The sequence below is a fragment of the Panicum virgatum genome, chromosome 4K, assembly GCF_016808335.1.
Source record: "Panicum virgatum strain AP13 chromosome 4K, P.virgatum_v5, whole genome shotgun sequence".
Classification (NCBI taxonomy): Eukaryota; Viridiplantae; Streptophyta; class Magnoliopsida; order Poales; family Poaceae; genus Panicum; species Panicum virgatum.
Window position 1 is genome coordinate 17,028,181 of NC_053139.1, and position 24,015 is coordinate 17,052,195.

Genomic DNA, 24,015 nt, shown 5'->3' on the forward strand with positions numbered 1-24,015 from the left:
GTGCTAGAGCTCGGTGTGAGCACTCCACGTGGGAGAGTGTGACTTGAGAGTCACCACTAGCAAGAGGATCGGCGGCAACCTTGGAGCTTGTCTCAACGGGGATTAGCTTGGTGGCAACCAAGTGAACCTCGGGATAAAAATCACCGTGTCAATCTTGCCTACTCTTCTCGGTGGTTTGCATTCTCCAAATCACAAACCTTGTATTTACATTCATCTATATCTTGTGCCTGTGTAGTTGCTCTCTAGTGATTAGTTAGCTTGTGTAGCTTGCTAATCATCTTCTTGCTTGTGTAGCTAGATGTAGAGATCATAGTGTAACTAGTTAGCTTGTGTAGCTTAATTAGTTGCTCTTGCTTAGATTGTGTAGCTAAGCAAGTTGAGCTCTTGGATTTGGATTGTGTATCCTTAACCTTGAGCATCTAGTGAGCTTAGGTTTGGCTTTGTGCTTTTGCTCATTAGAATTGTGTAGGAGCCCCCCCGGTTTGTGAAGTACTTGTGCTTAGGCTTGTATGACTTGGCATTAGAATTGTTAAGAGAGCTCTTACTAGCTTGGCACTCCATTTGGTTTGTGTAGGATCTTTTTGGAGGTGCCTTAGAGTCATAGTTAGAGGGGTGAAGTCTTGGCTAAGCGAATAGTTTCAATTCCGTCATCTCGACCCTACAAGTGGTATCAGAGCCGAGGTCTCTCATTTGTGGTCCTTAACGACCCGAGAGGATGGCGACTTATGGGCTAGATGTTGAGTGTCCACATATTTTTGATGGCACACACTTTGCACGGTGGAAAAATTGGATGATATGCAATTTTAAATTTATTTACCCTCGAATGTGGTGGATGGTGAATGTAGGTTTTTCTCATGTGTTAGATGAAGAAAATCTAACTCCAACACAAGAGAAATGCTTAGATCTAGACATCCAAGCTACTAACATTTTGTTTAGATCTTTGCATAATTGCATTCTTGGTGAGATCATGGACAAGGAAACCGCCCATGAGATTTGGAGTTATCTAAATGAGAAATATGGGGCGGCCTCCGATGATCATGATGATTATAAGACCAAGGAGGAAGTGCATGAGGATGATGAGCACATCCATGACATGGTGGTTGTGGAAGTTTGCTCCACCTCATGGTAAAGTGATGACGATGATAATCAATCTACAACAAGTTCACTTGACATGATTGATGATGATGATTCAAGTGTTGCAAATTATGATTCTACTCCAAGCATACTTGATGATCAAGTTGGCTCATGTACGGATGATATTGCTACGTCAAGCTCATCTCCATCTCCACATTGCTTCATGTCACAAGGTGACACAAAGGTATCAAATTGCAATGTGATTGATCTTAATTCATATGATGAGCTCTTGAGTAGATATGCTAGCTTGACCAAATTATTTGAGGAAGTGTTAGCCAAAACAATCAAATTTGAAAAAGAAAACTCTTTTCTCAAAGACACATGTGAACAACAAAAGCATCTACTTTATGTCATAAGTTGTTCACATGAGGAGCTAAAATTGACTCATGAGGAGCTTAGTGTTGCTCATGAGAATTTGGTACTAGACCATGCTTTACTCACTAACAAGCTTTCTAATAAAGTAATTAAAACTAGTGAGAGCTCATCACATGGGTCAAAGGATCAATTGCAAAATGTTGCTAACCCTTGTGACGTAGGCAAGAAACATGTATCCACCTCATGTGATGATTTATTGTCTATGCCATGTACTTCAAATATAGATGCTTGTTCTTCTTCTACTATGCAATATGAGACTAACCTTGTAGAAGAAAACAAAGAGCTCCAAAGTCAAGTGAAGTATTTGAGCAACAAAATAGAGAGATGGACAAAATCAAAAGTCACCCTTGAAAGCATAATCAAAAATCAAAGAAGCTTCGGTGACATGAGTGACATTGGTTCCAACAAGAGCAAAGCCAAAGGCAAGAAATGGGGCAAGAATAAATATAATAGGAAGATGAAGAAGCAAGAAAAAATGAAGCTATCTCATTTCATGTGCTTTCAATGCCATGAGATGGGACATCTTGCAAATGGTTGCCCCAACAAAGAAAAGCTCAAGTTGAAGAAGGAAGAAGAGAAGCTTAAACATATCAAATGCTTCAAGTGCCGCACTTGGGGTCACCTCACCTCAATGTGCCCAACCAAGCAATTGGTGAAGCAACAAGAACCTCAATCGAAGCCACAAGTTGAGCAAGAGAAGGCACCCCAACCTCAAGTCAAGAGCAACCATGATGATCAAGTTGACGACTTGAAGATGATGAAAAAGAGAACAAGAAGGGGTGGTAAAGTAAGAGCAAGGCATCCAACTCATATTCAAGATGCCAAGATGTTGAGCAAGAACAAGATTCAAGAGAAGAATCCACATGCTCACATCAAGTGCTATAGTTGCGCAATATTGGGTCACCTAGCTTCGGGTTGCCCAAACAAGCTTGAGAAGAAGTCTCAAGCAAACAATGAGAAGCAAGGCAATGAGAAGCATCAAATGAGTAAGGAAGAAAAGGCTCAACAAAAGAGAAGATGCTACTTATGCCGGGAAAGGGGACACATGGCTTATTCATGTCCCTTAGGTAACAATTATAAGCCTATTTCAATTGATGCAAATATTATGCTTAGAAAGGATGGTAATGGTACCTCATTTGTTACTATTGCAAAACATCCCGCTATTCATACTAAGGCATTGTCAAAGTATGTTGCTCCTAACTTGAGAGGACCCAACCTAGTTTGGGTACCATCAAAACATGGATGAATGTGTGTAGGTACCAAAGGCATTGGAAGCTTGATTCAAATTAAATTCTTATTTTTGATCTTATGATTGAATCAAGGAATTGAAGTTTTCTTGGCATATATACAACCCAATGCCAAGTCAAAACAATGAAGTCCAAGTGCTATAACATACAAGTATCTTATTCTAGTTGTGAGAATTTCATTGAAAATATTTGATGGCTTGCAAACTTATTTGTGTTAAATCTTGCTTTTGGATGAAAAATCTTTTTGCAAATTGAAAAATGAGCTAAATGTCATTTACTTCTCAAATGTGGCTTGAAAACTAGTACATATGACATTTGGTTCTTATGTGCACTCTTTGCTTCAATTTTTTGATTTTTCAAAGCTTTTATGGGCTATTTATGAGTTTCCTTTATTTTACTTATTTTAATTTTGATTTCTCGTTCTTACTCACTCATCTGAGTCTTTGGATGGTGTTCATGCTAGTTTTGAGATTTTTGGAATGTTATTTGAGCAATAATCTCAATTCAAAGTTAAAATTGTGAAAGTTGGAAAATTCTGGGCTATCTGAAATTTGGTAGCGCGGACGGTCCGCGTGTAAGAGGCGGACGGTCCGCCATTCATGAAGTTTTTCACCAGAGGCTCTGATCAGCAGAAAATTAAAGAGCGGACAGTCCGCCCATGGACCGCGGACGGTCCGCCAGATGCACCAGTAAGCTTCGGTTACACCGATGATGTGTCCACTATGCAAGCGCGGACGGTCCGCCAAGTATACCGCGGACGGTCCGCCTGAGATAAGTTGAATCTGCCCAGAAAAATGACAAATATTGGATTGATCTTGAGTCACTTAAATTAAAAGGTCCTCAAGTTGAAATCATCTTTACAAGTGGTTGAGGAACCTAGGTTTGGTTTTGAAATGATCTAGAAGAATGACGAGTATTGGGTACAAGGCCATTTGATTTATTTTTTGGCACACTTTTGGTACTCAAGTTGAGAATCAAGACCAACCTCAAGTAGAAAGAAAATAACTTAGAGCAGACTCCAAAATTACTCATAATGACAAGTCTATTGTTTGATCAATCAACTAAATTCATTTCAAGTGAGTGTCAAGAATGGTTCTTGGAGAGATCACTTCTCTCTAGTGAGAGGCGAACCACCCAAGAGTGGGATTGACAAGCAAGGTGCTTGGAAGGCCAACATAGAAGTGGTTATCTAGAGTCATTGGAGATGCTTAGTTGAAGATATCAAATGGGTTGATCAAGAAAATCAAGCAACACCCAAAGTAGAGAGATTCATGAAAATTCAAGTGATATTCAAATGGTATTCTCTCATGCAAGAAAAAAATCAAAGAGATGAAGCAAGCCAACCACAACAAGATAGTGCATTTGATGATAAGTGGTATTCATTTCATATGGGTGAAGAATGGTTTTCATATTGGTATTCATTGTCTTTACCAAGTTATTATAATTGGACTTCATGATGCTAGTTGGAGAGCTAAATTGGAATCTAATGACTATCCTCTACTCCAACATAGCAAGGTGAAATTACTAGACATATGCATTCATACTATACTAAGGACATGATTAGTGCATATAGTCATATATAGTGATCATTCATGAAAAATAAAATAATTTTAAATGTTTTATGATGCCACTATTGCTTCTATGCTTGATATGATCTAGTGGTAACATATGACTTGTTCATGAGCTAGTAAACCCAAGTAGTTGATCTAGAAAATGAGCTTTCAAGTGTTTAACTCAACATTATCAAGATAACCCTTAGAATGAGGTGTGAAGAAGCTTGTCATTGGTTCAAACCGAGTTGAATTATTTGGGCAAGTAGTCTACATCAAATCAAAGAGAAAGAAGCTCATGGAAACAATCTAGTTCAAGAATTGATTATCAATGTCAAATTCAACAAAGTGATCCATCATGATTTTACAAGTGATACTAGATTCAACAAAAGGTATATCATTGTATCTCTACAAGTGATATACATGGTCATACAAGTGGTATTCATTCAAGTAGATCTAGTGCAACAATGGTGGTTCCACAAGTGATCCTCAACTTTAAGTGATCAATTCAAATTAAGAAAGCTACCCTCATAAAAAAGAGCTCAAGATTCAAGTAAATTGACAAACACTTTGACATAGGGGGAGGAGCCCCACTACAAAGTATCAAGATCAAGAATCCTACTAGTGTCCTACATGTGGCATTTCAAGGTGGTCTTCATGCTTCCACATGTTGGTATTCAAGTGGTGTCAATTCCAATCAACTTGAAAGTGTCCATCAAAAATGAAGATTCAAGACTCAACCATCTACCCAAGTCCAACTCTTTGTATCAAACCACAAGCGCTTCATATGATTGCCTACAAGGGGTATTCAAGTGGTAACCCTACAAGTACAAGAGGTACAACTTCAAGTGGTAGCCATTGATCTTCACATGGCAACTTTCATGTGGTTTCGGCCCTTTTATGGTCATTGATGACAAAAGGGGAGAGAAATGAACAAAGATATGAATTATCCTTGGATGACAAAGGGGGAGATGAGATGAGAGTGCGATCATGGACATGGATCAAGAGGAGCAATATTGAGGAGGATCAATATTCTTGGACAAGAGGAGCACACAAGTAGGGGGAGCAAGCTCATGAACTTGGTTGTTTGCATTTGATATGTGCATATTCATGTGCTTGCTTGCGTTTGCATAAGTTTTAAAATTTTTATATGCATTGCTTGTGTGTGATGTATGCTAGTCATAGAACTTGATTGATGATTTGATAACTAGCATGCATAGATTGTAGCTAGACATTTTTTTAAGTGAATCAAGAGCCTTGCTAATTTTGTTGATCTCATGAGGTATCTTGAGTTTTTGATGAATGTCTAGTTACTCATTGATGCTAAGGAATGAACTTCAAGGATATAACTCAAATTGGTATCACGCTTCAAAGGTTTATCCTATATACCTTAGCATCACTAAGTAGTGATAACAATCCCACAAATTTCATATTTATGCATGTGTGTGAGTTTAAAACCAAATCTCTTGAGCACACATGTAGGGGGAGTTATCACTACCAAGTTGGATTTTTATGGTGCTTATCCAATCTTTTACAAGTGGTCTTAATGGTGGATAAGAAACATAAAATCCAAACCAAGTTAGCTATTTACACGTGTATGTGAAGTGCTAGCTTGGAATATGCTTAATTTCCATATCTTTGTAGAGTTGTTATCAATTACCAAAAAAGGGGAGATTGAAAGGCCCTTGTTTGGTTTTGGTAATTGAGTGACAACTTAGGTGGACTAATAAGTGTTTATGTTGAGATACACAGGAGATTAGTCCACACAAAGACACTAGTATGAGCAACATGTGCCATGGAGGAGAAATGGCTAAGGGTTGATGCTATGCTCATATAGTGTGATCGAGGAGCTCATTGCATACGAGACATGACATGGAGTTATGTGACCAAAGTGGAGAAGATCAAGACAAGGCTTGGCTTGATGGATCAGTTGCAATGGAGAAGGGCAAGTCAAGGCTTTGAAGCGAGGGACCGCGAGGCGGTGAAGCTTGGGCAAGATTTGGCGCCGATGGACCGAGGCAACGGTGAAGAGCGAGCAAGGTCAAGATCGATGGACCAAAGAGGTCATGTGATGATATGGAGTGGATCATATCTTTTAAGAAAGATCAAGCCAAGTGTTGACTCATGATGATGATCAAAAGGCTTGATGGAGTTTGGTGCTTGTGTGGCATCAACATTTGGGAAGATGAAATGGAATGCGCAAGGCAAAGGTATGACTTGTAGGGCATTTCATTTCCCGGTCAAAGGTTGTGTAGAGAAGTGCATGACTGGATTTAGGATAGATGGCCGTACTATCAAGAGGGGCAAACTTGTTTGCATATCGGTCATCTAGTGCCACTTGAGCGATCTAACATTGCGATGTTGCTAGGATCGAGTGGCGTGGTGAGATCAAGTGAAAATCCTTTGAAAATGTTTGTGAAATGCTAACACACATGCACATGGTTTTGTTCACGTGGTGTTTGCAAAAGAGAAAGAGTTGGAGTTGATATTTATCAACTTGGGGAAATAAGAAAGGCTTTTCGGTGTTCTTCGGAGAATAGGTTTGCTCTTGGAGTGAAATACTGTTTTGATCCATTGTGTTTTGGATCAAATATTCAATTGGGATGTGTAGCCCTCTGAATAAGCTTTCCATAGAGTCCAAGATCACCAAATTTGGACATTGGAGCTAAGAGCTATGGCCGTTTTACCGAGATACATTTCTGTTGGAAATAGACCTGCGGACGGTCCGCTCCTTGGGGAGGACGGTCCGCCGTTATCTCGGATGAGCTCGAACAGAACCGTTTTTGGCTCTGTTGGTGGTCCAAAATGAACTGCGGACCGTCCGGTCCATGGGGGCGGACGGTCCGCCTTTAAAAGCTGAAACGGGCGCAGAAACTTGGTAGTTCTGTCTTGGGTGTCCAAATTGTACTGCAGACGGTCCGGCCCTTGGGGGCGGACGATCCGCCTCCTACTGAAAATTCTGGGACAGAAACACTGCGGTTTCTGTGTGTGCTGACCTTTTGAACGGCGGACGGTCCGCCCCTGGGAGCGGACAGTCCGCCGATCACTTCCAGATTTAGTCAGAGACATTTGCAAATCGGTTGGTTTGAAGTTTTGAACCGCGGACGGTCCGCCCCAGGGGTGCGGACAGTCCGCCCGGGGCTCTAACGGTCGACTCTGACACATAATCATTGCAGTTCTAGCCGTTGGTTTTGAATGGCGGACAGTCCGGTTTTTGTGAGGCGGACAGTCCGCGAAAACTCTGTTTTCACGGGATTTGAGTGTAACGGCTAGTTTGGGGCCTCCCTCTATAAATAGAGGGTGTGGCTGGCCATTTGAAGGTGCTGAGCACCTTGGGGACTTGGTGTCCATGTGTGAGAGTGCTTGAGAGCCCTCTACTCACTCTAACTTGATAGTAATCATCCGATCGAGCGAGAGAGCGATTCTTGTGCGATTGCTTTGAGAGATTGCATCGAGTGGCACTAGGTGATCGTGTTGCAATCCAGTGTGCTTGTTACTCTTGGAGGTTGCCACCTCCTAGATGGCTTGGTGGCAAGAGGCTCCGTTGAAGCCCGCAAGAAGATTGTGCGGTGCTCCGGAGAAGAAATTGTGAGGGGTATTGTGCTCACCCCGCAGGAGCCGCGAAGAGCAACTCTAGTTGAGCGAGACGTGAAGACCAACAAGTGGTCCGGCCGGATCATGTGCTAGAGCTCGGTGTGAGCACTCCACGTGGGAGAGTGTGACTTGAGAGTCACCACTAGCAAGAGGATCGGCAGCAACCTTGGAGCTTGTCTCAACGGGGATTAGCTTGGTGGCAACCAAGTGAACCTCGGGATAAAAATCACCGTGTCAATCTTGTCTACTCTTCTTGGTGGTTTGCATTCTCTAAATCACAAGCCTTGTATTTACATTCATCTATATCTTGTGCTTGTGTAGTTGCTCTCTAGTGATTAGTTAGCTTGTGTAGCTTGCTAATCATCTTCTTGCTTGTGTAGCTAGAAGTAGAGATCATAGTGTAACTAGTTAGCTTGTGTAGCTTAATTAGTTGCTCTTACTTAGATTGTGTAGCTAAGCAAGTTGAGCTCTTGGATTTGGATTCTGTATCCTTATCCTTGAGCATCTAGTGAGCTTAGGTTTGGCTTTGTGTTTTTGCTCATTAGAATTGTGTATGAGCTCCCCCGGTTTGTGAAGTACTAGTGCTTAGGCTTGTATGACATGGCATTAGAATTGTTAAGAGAGCTCTTACTAGCATGGCACTCCATTTGCTTTGTGTAGGATCTTTTTGGAGGTGCCTTAGAGTCATAGTTAGAGGGGTGAAGTCTTGGCTAAGCGAATAGTTTCAATTCCGTATAAGTTTCGGTTAGCCGGCGCAATTAGTTTTAGAAAGGACTATTCACCCCCCTCTAGTCCGCCATCTCGACCCTACAGCGGCCGACGCGCCAAGGACATTCGGAAGGATGGCGCGCCGCGGGCGCTCGCGGCACGTGGCAGACGCGCCCGGTCCGGCCAACGATGACGACACAGCGCCTGCCGACCAGAGGAAGAACGCCAGGTCATCCATCCTCGGCTGCGCTCAAGCTCGCCCCATAGCAACGGATTTGCGACAACAGGACCCCGGCAGGCGCGGGGCCGGTAGGGGCGCAGTGGCTTAGCGTTCGTGCTGCCACCGCGGCCGCCATTCTAGCCCTCTCTCCATCGCGCGTGCACGTCGAACATCCATCGGCGGTGCAGCGCCGGATTTGCGATGTGTTGCCTCCCACAACGGCTCCTCGGCAACAAAGTTTGTGACGACTCCTTGGCGGCGGGTGCAGCGGCTTGGCGGACGCGGGAAGGGGTCAACGAGGACGAGGTCGAGGCGTCCGACGAATTGAAGAGAGATGATAGTGGCAGCTGCGGCCGCGATGCCGTGAGCCATAGGATTGATGCTTTTCTTTGGATGGAAACACCATTTTTCCCCACTTCAAAGGGTATTTAGGTCTTTTCCCCTTGGCTCATCTATTCCTCTAACAGTGACCCCTAATAGAACTGACAGTAGTGTCAAATAGGCAACAAAAACTCGACTAGACGTCATATAGGCAAGAATTCAAGTTTGGGTGTCAAATAGACAAAGCTCATTATTTCTACTGTCAAATAGGCAATTCTCTCTATTAAAGATGCAATTCTGAAGAACTCGAATACGACTCTAGAAGTACTTGGAAGCTTGGACTACTCAGATACGAAGAGCTCCGGGGCTTGTCAGATCTAGAGCCACGAGACTACTTACATGGTACAGATCTTGCTACAATAAGAATAGGGCATGTCCTATACCTTAACGGGTTGTAATGTGGTCGGATACAAGTAGGACTAGTCGGTACAGAAGGAAACTACTGGACAGAGTATGGGTAGAACTCCTAAGCTTGTAGCAAGCTAGGATACCTGGATCCCTATTCCCCCAAGTATATAATGGTGGACAGGGACCCCCTCCACAGCAATCTACAACCTCAGGCAACATAAACCACCAAACAGGATGTGTGGTATTACGCAACTTGCTTCCCGGACCAGTTTAAAACTTGTGTGGCTTGCACCATCGAGTTCATGACCTTAGTGACACCCAGCCTACAGATCTACCATCTTGGGGTATCCCTCGGTGGGCTCGGTGAGGTAATACACCGCACCAACACGTAGAGCTAGAGAAAGCCCGAAGTCACAACGAGCCGAGGTCGTAGCATAGATTGGCTAGCCTACCCGCATACAATATATATCTCATGAAAAGTCAGGACACAATACAATATACTATCAAGATAGCATAAAGATCATACTAGGGATGACTTAGCTGAGAAGAAGAATTGTTTGATGAGTCGCGCAAATATATAATGATAGGAACAATATAGTATGAGAGTAAGTAAAAATTAAAGAAGCCGACGTGGCTTTGCATCTCATCCTATTTGGGTTGAGGCTATTGCATCAAGATGCATAAACCATACTAGGCATCAAGAAGAATGAAGTGAAGATGCATCAAGCTGTAGCAACAGCATGTACATGCTGTTTTGTTGTTCCTGAGCCATGATAAACATGCAGCCCAATGCATAAAATACTTGTTTTCGCCAACAACCACTTTATGGGTGCACTAAATTCTTACAACTAGGAGCAACCACTATGAGTGCATTAAATACTTGTGCATACCAACAACCCAACAACAATTGTATATCATCCTTCTCATGAGCCATGATCGACATGCAGACCATTATACATGCATTAAATACTTGTGTCTACCAACCACCACTTTATGAGCACATTAAATTCTTCCAACTGGAAGCCACCAGTATAAGGATGTACTTAATACTTGTAGCTACCAACAAAACCAGCAATTGTTCTATAACGTCATCATAGGCCATGATGGTATTCATACCAGCATATATGCATTAAATACTTGTGTCTGCCGACTAACATCGCTTTATGGGTGCGTTAAATTCTTACAGCCGGCAACAACCACTATATAAATGTACTAAATACTTGTAGCTGCCAACAACCCAACAACCATGTTACATAATCCAAAATGTTAAAAGACTTACTATTATATATTATTAAACCGCACGTGTTGATGCTTTCTAGCACGTGGCGTATAGCCAACAAGCAATCTACAATGTGGAACATAGCAAAGATGAAGCGTCCATCTCCACAACAAGATTTAACAGCTTCTAGCATCTGCCAGCTTCTAGCTTACATAGATATGTTCGTGGAATTAGCATGAGACGACTTAGAGAGTTGCAGGGTTTAGGGGGAGACCATCCTCAAAGCCATAGACTATGATCAGGAAGATCACAGACAGGTCCCAAAGACCTGATCCAGCATCAACTGTTGTAATCATTTTTTCTTGATGAGTTTTTTTTCCCACTGGGTTTTCTTATGCAAGGTTTTAATGAGGCAACAGGTGTGACGTAAGCTGATGCATGCGATGTACTCTTTTCTCATACCCTTTTTTTCCCACTGGGTTTTTAGGGTGAGTTTTTAAGGAGGCATAAAATTGGCCAAAGGGGAGTGTTGTAAATTAAAGTCAAAAGAATAGTATATCAAAGATGAACTTTGAAGGTGGCCAATTTATGAAGGCGAAGGAGAAAGTCTTTGGATTCACATTGCTGTAATTTGATCTTATCTTACCTTCTCTCCTGTAAATAGGATGTCACTCTAATCACAAGTGAAAAGCAGAAGGAGAAATACAGATAGTGACTCTTCCTCTCTGTGCTCTGTGTGCTCTTGTGTGTCCATTCTGTATTCTTGTGAGTACTACAAGCTGATTTCTAACACCAACTACCTATCTTTGAGCTCCTAACTTCAGGCACAATGGAAGCCATTTTTAAAGGATCGGAGGACCGCCTTCTTGTCGCTAGCAAGGTGCCCCCCTTTTCCTCCAGGGTTGTCTCTATTGCTTGCCTCTATTCAACGGCCACCAGCAATAAGGCGAGGTACCCGAACATCGCGTAATAATTTCATTTTTTCAAGGAGCAGCTTTTTCAATTCAAGGAACAAGGGACACTTCATCCGAGACTTTGCCATGGTTATCCACAGGGCAAAGCAGAGTTATTTTTCAAGAATTGTGCAATGGCTAGATTCCCATATTTAGCTTTGGGTGTAATTTCCTTTTCCCTTTCTTTTTGTAAACTTGTTGTACTCTCTTCTTTTTAATATATACAGTACGGGATTACACCCCTCCTGTTACATAAAAAAATAATAATAATAAGGCGAGGTACCCTGCAGTTTTGGGCCCGGCCGTTGGGCATGTAATTGGCCAGATCAATTTGAGAAACAAGATTATTATTATTATTCAAGAAAGTGTGGCAACAATAGAGGAATTATATAGGCCGGCTACACGACGGTTGGGAGAAAGGTACCCGTTGCCTGCCTTCAGTTTATTAGCGATTTCGCGTGAAGCATGTGCACAACGTGATTGCGACACAAATTAATAAAGATGCTGCAGCTAGACGGACAGCGGCGACAAGGAGTGAACGGTACAGTCATATTTGATTGCAACACTTAGGTGAGGCTGTGTTTAGTTCACGAAAAAAAATTGAGTTTTGGTATTATAGCACATTTCGTTGTTATTTTATAATTAATGTCCAATCATGGACTAATTAGACTTAAATGATTCATCTCGTATAAAACAGTTATACTGTGTAATTAGTTATTTTTTCAACTGCATTTAGGCCCTATTTGTTTTCGATTATAATCGGCTTATCGGTGGAAATAAGCGATAATTCCACCAAACATCTCGCTTGTTTTCACTTCTGTGGTACTCCGAGATCTAAACTACAAGAAGCGAGAAAAAATCTTCGCTTCTCTCGGCCACGCTTCGATTATAAGCTAAGCGAAAACAAACAGAGCCTTAATGCTCCATGCATGTGTCCAAAAATTTGATGTGATGGGTAGGAAATTTTTTGGGAACTAAACATGGCTTGAACATCCACCTTTTTCAGGGCATACATATGTTTTTCATGCCACTATATGCCAGGCCAGCGTAGTTCATCGTTCACATTAGGTCTTTGCAACTGCAGCATAATTGCGTTAGCACGTTCATGTATATCAGACTGCACGCAAAGCACGCACGTTAAATTGTGGATATAGAAACTAAATCAAGCGAAGCACCACAAAGATAGCAAACGTGTGGCTCGCCCTGCAAAAGCCGATAACAGGAGGGTGGGTCATCAAGTCTACACTCTACAGTATGTGGCAGGAGTGCAGGCAAAAATGGGGAAAGAACGGAGGAATTCAGAGTTTCAGACCGCCAGGCACTGGTTGCTCATCTCCTTCCACTTCTTCCTCGGCTTCTATAAACACACCAATGTCAGCGTCCCATGCATGCGTCACATTTTAATTTATCTATCCACAAACACTCCCCATGCATGTCTGTGTCCCAGCTTTAATTAATTTTGTGCAGCTGGCCGGTTGGTTACACACTGCAGTACTGAACACACACTGCATGTGCTGCAGTCGTGCAAACTGTATGTAGCAATAGGTCTCAATCTTTCAGACAATCAAGGTGTTGGTGTAGATGCATATAGTTGCACGCCAACAGGAAGTTCTGATATAGTCGGGTTTCAGAAAACAGAAGCTCCATCAGCAGTTTCAAGAACAAGGGGACGAGGGAGAAGACATCTGCCGAGGATGACAGGAACGGCACCGGCGGCGTGGTTCATCTTCTTCTTGCTGGTTTTCGTCGGCGGCGTCTCCGCCGCGGCGTTCTCGTTCCGCCTCCTCGTCTACCTCGCGCTCTGCCTGAGCCGGCCAAAGGACCTGCGCCGCCGGTACGGCGCGTGGGCCTTGGTCACCGGCCCGACGTCCGGCATCGGCCGGTCCGTGGCGCTGGAGCTCGCGCGCCGCGGCCTCAACCTCGTCCTCCTCGACCTCGACGCCGCCAACCTCCAGGAGACCTCCGACGTAATCACGTCTCGCCACGGCGTGAAGACGAGGACCGTGGTGTTCGACCTCTCGCTCGTCGGCACCCCTCAAGGTGTCGACAGACACATCATCTTCTACCTAGCTATATTTGTGCATGTGTGCTTCGAGCCACTGGCACCGGCATCGGCGATCGACTCCCACTAATCCTCTGATCGACTTGCTTGGATGGCAGGCGACGAGTCGATGCGGCGGCTCCGGGCGGCGATCGAGGGCCTGGACGTCGGCGTGCTGGTGAACAACGCCGGTGTGGGGAGGCCGGCGGTGGCGTACCTGCACGAGGCCGACGTGGAGGCGTGGGTGAGGATGGTACGGGTGAACCTGTGGGCGCTGACGGAGGTCACGGCCGCCGTCCTGCCGGGGATGGTGGAGCGCGGCCGGGGCGCCGTACTGAACATGGGCTCGGCGTCGTCGGAGGCCATCCCCTCCTTCCCACTCAACACCATCTACGCCGCCACTAAACGGTATGCATTCCCCGCCACGATTGGATCATGCCTGCTAGATTGCACAATTCAGGTCGTACGTGGCTTGCAATCTACTAGAAGACATCCAAATTTAAGTGGCCTGGCCCACAGTACTGCATGTATCTTTGTGATTGCGATTCATAGGGCAGTGCAGTGACTGGAGTTTAAATTTATTCTCTCATGTACGCACGGTCTGTTCATCGTAAGCAGGTACGTTTCTAAGTTCTCGAGGAGCCTTTACGTCGAGTATAGAAGCAAAGGGATTGATGTGCAGTGCCAGGTAATCCGTGCACACCCCTGACAATTTTTGGCATTTAGATTTCAACAAGAACAGTACACTTTCTGATTTACGCAGTCACCTGCCAACAAACTTCAACTTCACTGCTAGACCAGAGCAACTTCACATGGGATACTTGCTCTTGCTTTCCATAATTTCAATGATCATCTGCAGTGTACTGCAGGCCCCGTTCTTCGTGGCGACCAGGCTGGTGCCCAGCGCCGTGCTGGACAACTGGCTCTCGCCGTTCGTCCCCACGCCGGACGCCTACGCCCGCGCGGCGGTGCGCTGGATCGGGCACGCCCCGCTCTGCACCCCCGCCGTCGGCCACCAGCTCCTGTGGTGCCTCGCCGGCGTCCTGCCGGACGCCGCGCACGACTGGCTCCGCCTGCGCGAGCACCTGCGGTTCAGAGCGCTGTTCCAGAGAGAGAGGGCGGCGATGGCGTCGGCAGCTGATTGGGGAGAGAATACGACGCACGCCAAAAAATGAGTTTTTTTTTTTAGTTTGGCTAATAATGTGCTTGCTTGGCCTGCCGGAACTGATGTGGTTCCTACGGTTCACCCCAAACTGTGTGCATCATGAAGCTGTACGTGGTTCATTTGCCTCTCCTTGCTTGAGCCTGAGATTACAAGCGGGAGAACAAAAAATGAGTTTTGTGAGTTTTGCTACGGTGTTTGCTAGGCCTGCCGGAACAGATGTGGTTGGTTGGTTGCTGCTTGACCCCGAACAATGCAAGAGGGAGAACAAATATCTATCCTGCTGGTATTGCTTATCATGTTCACCCAATAATCCACACGCGTCCTGAACTCCTGATCATTACGCTTAGCCATTCTCCGTTTTCAGATACCGCGACCCCTGACGCATGAACCATAAGGTTGGGTATACAGCCATCAGCTTGTAAGCATACCGGAATTGCCAAATAAAACATCTATCTAGGCTACTTTTAGTGTTCATGCTAATTTTCATGTAGGAAAACAGATAAATCGTAGAAATTTTCCCGAAAAAATAGATATATACATAATGTCATTAATAAAGTAGACTCTAATTATCAAAAGTAATAATAACCGTAGAAGTGCACCGCACTTTCCATTCGATGTGTCTCTACTTTTTTTTTCTTATAACTAACATTCTACCAAAATAATTTCCACGTGATTGATGCAGCTACATCATATAACGCTCTCATTGGTCGCCAATGGTTACATGAAAATGGGGTTGTGCCATCTACCCTACATCAATGTATTAAATACAAAGATGCTTCGGGGGATATAATAAGGATCTTCGCTAATAAAAAGCCATTCACAGTGGCAGAATCCTTCTATGCAGATGCAAAACTTTATTTTGAGCCTGTTGATAAGGTCTCAACACCAAAGATGATGTCAATGCTAGAACCAGATTTCCCAAGCAAAGAGCGTGGGGAGTCTTCATCGAAAAAGAAAGTATATTGAAACGAACATGGCACCATTTATGCCATTTCAAGTGTTTTTTGGTGATCGAATGACAACACAACACTTGGACTAATATGATTGTTAAGATGACCATTCTCAGGCTTTTAGGTTCAAGTGATGACAAAGAGAAAGAGAAGATAGGCGTAGCAAGGCCCGAAGGGCCGCCCCCACTATGGATAGCATTGGTTGTACAAGAATTGAAGAGACCGTGAAGAAATCCAAGTCAAAGAAATCAAGACAGAGATACTTCAGTAGCACCGGAAGAACCAATGCTATAGGCATCGGTGCATCCGATGGTTGCCGGATGATCGATGGCCTGGCTTTTGATGCAAGTCTGTGAGGCACCGGTTGAACCGACGGATCCACGAAAGGCATCGGTGCATTGGGCATACCTTGTTCCAGAGACGATGTCAAGCGCCCAGGAGAAGATCCTTCAGCACCAGTTGAACCGGTGATGCATCGGTGCATACCATCGGTGTAATGACGCCAGCAGAAGAGTTGAGTGCTGTGAGTGACCGGTTTAACCGACGACTAAGCATCGGATGAACCGGTGGTCACTGTGTCAGCTGACAGAAGCTCAACGGCTACTTCGGGTCTGAGAGTGACTGGATGAACCGACGCTACCCCAGGCAGAGGCATCGGTTCATTCGATGATACGCAGATTTTCTGCTAACCGTTGGAGCAATGGCTACAAGACATGGTGGCCTATATATACGCCTCACCCCGGCCATTTGAAGATAGCTGGAGTTGCTGGACATCCCACACACACCCAAGAACATCTCCAAGCCATACAAAAGCATCAAGATCATATCCTCAGCCCTTAGCACACTTTGAAGGTGTTGTGTAAAGGTTAGCTCTTAGTGAGTGTGATCGCAAAGCCTTGAGCCTTTGTGCTGTGGTTCTCTAGTGAACCAAAACAAGAGCTTGGTGCGCCGGCACCTTGGAGCTTTGAAGCTCGCCGGCAACGTCATCGACCCTCCGACTTGGTGTGGAGCGGCGACGACACTTTGTGCGGGGGACGTGGAGACCCCCATCTTTTGTGGAGAAGCTCCTTAGTGGAACCCGGGGCCAAGGTGCCGTGATTGTGTTCACGGAAGAGACTTGGTGGCCGAGTAGCAATACTCTTAGTGAGTGCTACAACAACGTGGATGTAGGTGTGCCTTTGAGGCTAACCGAACCACGGGATAAACACCCGGGTCAAGAGTTTGCTATCTCCTATCCCGCTCTTTAAGCTTCCGCATTTCTTACTAGCAATTTGTGTGCCTTTACTTTCATAGAATAGTTTCTTGATAGGAAAGGCTATAGGTTGCTAAACTCTTTTGGGATAGGGGTTTCACACTAGAACAACCTAGTTGCACATCTAGAAAAGCATGTTTTACTTTAAGTTTTGTGCAAACTAGTTGGAGCCATAGGTCTAAGTTTTATTAGTGCCTAATTCACCCCCTCCCCCTCTTAGGCTAGAGCACCCGATCACTTTCATATATCAATACATACCAAGCGATCAAAGGAAGAAGGGTGACCCAATATTTCGGGTCATAAATAAAGCACCCCATAGTAAAGGTACTAAATTTCCAACATCTATACCTCCTCTGGTGCAATACAAAATAGAACTAGCAAAAATTGAGCAGCTCAATAAAAATAAGACAGCTGCACAAGTTACATTGCTAAATAGAGATGATGAGACCTTGCCTATTTCCTTATATGATAACAAAGTTCTTTATATGATGCAACAGATGGGCTATGATACTTCTACTGGCCCTTCTTTATGCGGGGGCCGGGGGCAGCTTGCACCATTTGAAAAGGTGATGTCCCAAGCTCAACTCGATGCCCTACATGAAGACCAAACATTAAAAGAAGAAAAATATGGGCTAGGGAATGAAGTTCATATGACTTCTGCTGAGCCTATCAATGTTGTAGCAGCGTCTCCCCAAATGGAAGACGGAAATCAACCAACTACTGATGAATTGGAGGAAATCAATATCGGGACATCCGATGACCCTCGTCCGATCTTCATCAGCAAAAATTTATCTAAGGAAAGTAAGGAAGAATATCATAAGTTTCTTTCTGAAAACAAAGATGTATTTGCTTGGTCTTATGAGGAAATGCCAGGTTTAGATCCGATGGTCGCAGTGCATAAGCTGGCCGTGCAAAAGGAGGTGCGCCCAGTAAAGCAGGGACAAAGAAGGTATCGACCAGAAGTCCTTCCACAAATTGAAGCTGAGGTTGATAATTAAGCTCATAGCTGCAGGGTTTATTAGGGAAGTAAAATACCACAAATGGGTGTCTAGCATTGTACCTGTTGAGAAGAAAATGGGCAAATTCGTATATGTGTAGATTTCAGAGACTTGAATAAAGCATGTCCAAAAGATGATTTTCCCATTCCAATATCTGAGATTCTTATAGATGCTACTATGGGATATGAAATATTTTCTTTCGTGGATGGTTTTTTCGGTTACAATCAAATAAAGATGGCTCCAGAAGATCAAGAACTAACCGCTTTCCGAACACCAAAAGGCATATACTGCTATAAGGTAATGCCTTTTGGATTAAAAAATGCAGGTGCTACGTACCAACGTGCAATAACCGTTGTCCTCGACGGATTATTATATGAAATCGTTGAGTGCTATATAGACGATATTGTCGTTAAATCCAAGCGTGAAAAGGATCATCTAAAACACTTGTCTATGGTGTTCGAACGCCTTAGAAAACATAAATTGAAAACATAAATGAAGTGCGCTTTTGGAGTTTCCTCAGGAAAATTTCTTGGTTTCATAGTTACAAAAAAAGGCATTGAAATTGACCCAACCAAAATAAAGGCGATTACCCAAATGGAACAACCGACGAACCTTCATGAGCTAAAGAGCCTCCAAGGCCACTTAGCATATATTAGAAGGTTTATTTCGAACCTGTCCGGTAGATGTAAACCTTTTCCCCGGCTAATGAAGAAAGGAGTCCCATTTCAGTGGGACCAAGCATGCTAAAATGCGTTTGAAGATATTAAAAAGTGTCTTACAAATCCCCCCATCTTGTGTGCGCCGGTTAAAGGGCGACCACTGATCCTTTATACGGCCGCTATGCCTACCTCTCTAGGTGCACTCTTGGCATAAAATAATGATGCTGGAAAAGAGGCGTCTTTATATTACCTAAGTCGTACCCTGCTGGGGCCGGAGTGCAATTATTCAAAATAGAAAAAATATGCCTGGCACTTGTATTTGCAGCTCAAAAGCTCCGCCATTATATGTTAGAACACACAGTACATCTCATATCAAGGGCTGATCCGCTCCGATATATTCTAGGTAAAATGACGCTATCAGCAGGTTAGCAAAATGGGCAATGTTCCTCTCACAATTTGATATTGTGTTTGTACCCCAAAAGGTAGTAAAAGGTCAAGCGCTAGCTAATTTTTTAGCAGCACATCCATTCCTGATGACTTTCCCATTGACGATGACTTACCAGATGAAGAGGTTTTCACCGCTACAGTGGTCCAATCGACATGGCAAATGTATTTTGACGGTGCTCGCCGAAAATCAGGAGCTGGAGCTAGAGTCATCTTTGTCACACTTGATGAAGCAATCATCCCATATTCTTTCACACTTACGTCGGCAATTTCAAATAATGCCGCCGAATATGAGGCACTAATCATCGGGCTTGAAATAGCCCACAATATGGAGTTAAATACGCTCACCATATATGGAGATTCCCAGTTAATAATTAACCAATTATTGGGAATATATGCAGTAAAGAAAGAAGGACTCGTGCTGTATTTTCAAAGAGAAAAAGAACTTATGGCTATGTTTGATGATCTAAAAGTTCAGCATGTTGTACGAAATCAAAATGAAAAGGCAGATGCATTGGCGAGTTTAGCTGCCATCATGGCATTGGATCCATGCCAAACAATGGATGTTCACATAGAGGAAAGGAGGGTTCTCCCAATACTCGCTGAAGAAGAAGATACCTTGGTCGCCTCATCAATGACCATAGATACGTGTGAAATTGAAGTAGGGGATTGGAGAACACCTTTCCTTGATTATCTACTCCATGGATACTTGCCCTTGGATTCCGCAGAAAGGTCAAGAGTCCGAAAAAAGGTCAATTAACTATACATGCATAAATGACCTGCTTTACCGGCGCTCATGCGATGGTATTCTGCTCCGTTGCCTTGCAGGGAGCGAAACTATAGAAGCTTTAAATGAAGTCCATGCTGGAGTATGTGGGGCCCACCAGTCTGGCCTAAATTATATTACCAGCTCAAACATTTAGGCTATTACTGGCCTACAATGTTTGATGATTCTATGAAATTCGCAAAAAAATGCCATCAGTGTCAAATACACGGCAACTTCATACATCAGCCGCATGAGCCATTACACCCAACAAGTATGTCTTGGCCTTTTGAAATGTGGGGTATGGATGTAGTAGGGCCAATTAACCCCCGTCATCGAAGGGGCATAGATTTATTCTTGCCGCGACTGACTACTTTTCTAAGTGGGCAGAAGCCATACCACTAAAAGAAGTTAAGGCGGAAAATGTAGAGAATTTTATAAGGACTAACCTCATATACCGCTTTGGTGTCCCGGCTCGGATGATATCTGATAACGGACCCTCTTTCAGAAACAAACAAATAGAAAAGATGTGTGCCAAATTCAAGGTTAGACACCACTTCTCAACGGGCTACAACGAGGGACCGAAGCCGGCGACCAGAGGGGGGGTGAATGGGAGTCGATCAAAATTTCTTCGAAATTCGAATCGTCGGCCTATGTCCCAAAATCACCTAAGCCCTCAAGCGTTTTGACCAGAGTTTGGAATAGCTATGGAAAAGCTAAACCAACACAAAAAGGCCTCGAACGAGCGAGCGAACCCACGAAGCAAATCGGAAGCGAATTGGGAAAACTGCAGAACTGATCTGCCTGGACTGGTCTGACCGGTGCGCTGGACCGGTCTGACCGGTCTCGGCTGTTCAAAAACTAGCAGACCGGTCTGACCGGTCTTGCCTACTGGTCTGACCGGTGGCACCCAGAAAACCCCCGAAAACTTGGATTCAAACGATGAATCTCAACCAAACGACCACGAAAACCGATGAAACTTGGGGGATAGCTTCGCCCCTACCCCATGAACATATCCATAAGAGATCTCGTCCTAAAGATCAACGAATCTTGAGAATTATGGGGGAGATCAAAAAGGATTGGGGTTTTCTCAAAAACTCAAGAACTTCAAATCTGAAGAGCTCGTGATTCCAGAGGGTTTGGCACGAAGCTAGAAGCACAAGAATCACTCCAAAGAGCTCTACGAACTGTAGCACAATTCACTATCACAGGCAGGATAGAGTACTCTCGTTCCTCATACAACCCAGCGGCCAACGGTCAAGCAGAGGCATTTAATAAAGTGCTCTGTAAATTGCTTAAAAAGGTGGTCTCACAAAACAAACGACATTGGCATGAAAAACTACTTGAGTCACTGTGGGCATACAAGACCACGACTCGTACACCAACTGGAATGACTCCTTATTCTCTGGTATATGGAGGTGAGGCGGTCCTGCCATTAGAGGTGCAAATTGCCTCATTAAGAGTCGCTATTCAAGAAAAACTTACTGAAGATGAAGCGGCAAAACTGCATTTATGGGAACTAGATAATCTCGAAGAGAAGCGGCTTCACGTGCTGCAAAACTTAGAGGCATATCAAACCAGAATGACTCGGGCTTTTGACAAGCGCTTGAAAAGAAGATCGTTCAAACATGGGGGATTTAGTTCTTGCAGTCATTCGTCCTATGAATATTGCACATCGTATGCAAAGAAAATTTGAGCCTAAATGGGAAGGCCCATACGTTGTAAAAGATGTTTATCCTAGTGGTGCATATAGGATTATCTCCCCCGACAGTGAATATTGTCCGCCGCCAGTAAACGGAAAGTTCCTGAAATGCTACTATGCCTAAGTAAAAAAAACCCAAGCTCCATCGCTTGATGAGCTTAAACTGCAAGCGAAATATTAAATAAAGAAAATAAATATGCTCCATCGCTTCATGAGCCTAAACTGTAGCACTATAAAAAAAATGAGCTCCACTGCTACATGAGCATAAACTGCAAGAGAAATATTAAATGAACAAATAGCAAGGAAATTAAATATGCTCCATCGCTTCATGAGCCTAAACTGTAAGCAATATAAAAGAAAAGACGTGCTCCATCGCTTCACGAGCCTAAACTGTAAGCAATATAAAAGAAAAGACGTGCTCCATCGTTTCACGAGCCTAAACTGTAAGCAATATAAAAAGAAAAGCTCCATCGCTTCACGAGCTTAAACTGCAAGCGAAATATGAAATGAATAATCAATAAAAGAAATAAACATACTCCATCGCTTCACGAGCTTAAACCGTAAATGAAATAATCAATAAATAAACAAACTCCATCGCATCATGGGTATAAAATGTAAGCAATGAGAAAGAGATGATACAGTAAAAAAATTCATGACTGTTCCATGGCTGCGTTAATCTAAATAATGGCCAAGGTAAAAAAAAATCATGGTTTCGCGCCTTAATAAATGGAGCGTACACGGTACAATTGTATGCCCATTATGCACACATAATTATATGCTCCAATAAACTTCCTTGAAATAATATATGGAAATAAACGAAATTAGCGTTTCAGCTAATGATAACCTATACGGAATGCAACAGTTTCAAGACAAATCAAAATTACAAAGTATTGATTATCCTACATCATACTAAAAAAAAGAAAAAAATGTACGTTCCAAATCTTGGCACACAGAGTATAAGTTATGTTTTACCAAATGAAATCACTACCAGGCTATATGAGTATAGAGTACTAGCCTTACGTAAAAAAAACAAAAAAAAAATATTCGGAATATGGAAGCGTAAACTGCCTCATGAAATAAATATGCCAATTAAAATACTCCAGGCTATAAGAGTATAAACTGACAGCACATCACAAAAGAAATTAACACAAAAAAAATACTCCGAGCTATAAGAGTATAAACTGATAGCACATCACAAAAGAAATTATCACAAAAAATACTCCAAGCTATAAGAGTATAAACTGATAGCACATGTCAAAAGAAATTATCAAAATTAAATTACTCCAAGCTATAAGAGTATAAACTAATAGCGCATCACAAATTAAGCTTTAAGAATATAAACTAGTAACCTCCTACGAAAGATGTATTGAAATTAAATACGACGGTCGACAAGATCAAAGGAACTAAAATTTACCATGTTCATATAAAAAAATGATAATAATAAATCATGGTTACAATGGTCAGTCCAAAATCAAAAGAAAAGACATATTTTCGAGATCCGGATCCGTTAACATGTAATTTCCGCATCCGGACCTCGAGGGGGAATCTGTTGACACGGATTTTGACCTTCCTCTAAATACGTGAAATGGTATACAGGGAAGATGGCTAGCGGACAGCATACGGCCCATCGACAAACCATTTTATCCATGCCAATATATGCATGTGGACCAAAGAATTCTATAGCTAGTTATCAAATTATTGGCTAATTAAGGAATTTAGCATATACACACTATGCTTGTTGATCAAGTGAGAATAAAAGTAAAAACATAAATATAAATATAAATAAATGAGAGAAAGTGACATAAACTCAGACCTGTGTACGCATGTGGTGACACGTCATTTAGATAATTAGATAAATAAACATAAGAATTCCAAAGATGTGCGTGAGGTGTCCTTTGTTAAATTGAGGAATTCTTCCCGCCGTAGTAATGAATATGCACATAAATGATGCTTATTCATTCTTCCCGCCGTAGTGATGAATGCTTGCCGGATGATGCCTTAATGACATGATGCCCATCCATACATGGAGCATGACCAGTGAATATATGTTTAGATGTATTAGCGATGATAGTTTTATGCTAACACACCAGTGAATATTTATGTGCACGTAGTATATTTTGGGGAAAGACACTTCATTTACATATCCATATTTGTTTTTGATCATGGCATGCATAAATTTGCTAGCAGGATTATTACTCCAATCATGCATGGAGCCTATTGCATCCGATCCATAGCATTTCATATATTTATTGGTTTATACATGACCACAATTGAACATGTCTATTGAACGATAATATAGCATGCTCCCAGAT

General features: G+C 43.1%; 1 protein-coding gene across 1 annotated transcript; it reads left to right on the top strand.

The window, feature by feature from the left end:
- Positions 1-13,202: 13,202 nt before the first annotated feature.
- On the top strand, positions 13,203-15,136 carry LOC120703330 (very-long-chain 3-oxoacyl-CoA reductase 1-like). Its single transcript, XM_039987366.1, has 4 exons — positions 13,203-13,769; positions 13,890-14,178; positions 14,389-14,458; positions 14,640-15,136. Exons 1-4 carry the CDS (start codon positions 13,424-13,426, stop codon positions 14,943-14,945), a joined length of 1,011 nt encoding a protein of 336 aa, XP_039843300.1. The 5' UTR covers positions 13,203-13,423; the 3' UTR covers positions 14,946-15,136.
- Positions 15,137-24,015: the final 8,879 nt, after the last annotated feature.

Bases quoted from the DNA above. Each gene is read 5' to 3' on its own strand.
- LOC120703330 (XM_039987366.1), top strand. From the start codon at position 13,424: ATGACAGGAACGGCACCGGCGGCGTGGTTCATCTTCTTCTTGCTGGTT. The intron at 14,179-14,388 runs GTATGCATTCCC...CATCGTAAGCAG, and splicing joins ATCTACGCCGCCACTAAACG to GTACGTTTCTAAGTTCTCGA. The intron at 14,459-14,639 runs GTAATCCGTGCA...AGTGTACTGCAG, and splicing joins GGATTGATGTGCAGTGCCAG to GCCCCGTTCTTCGTGGCGAC.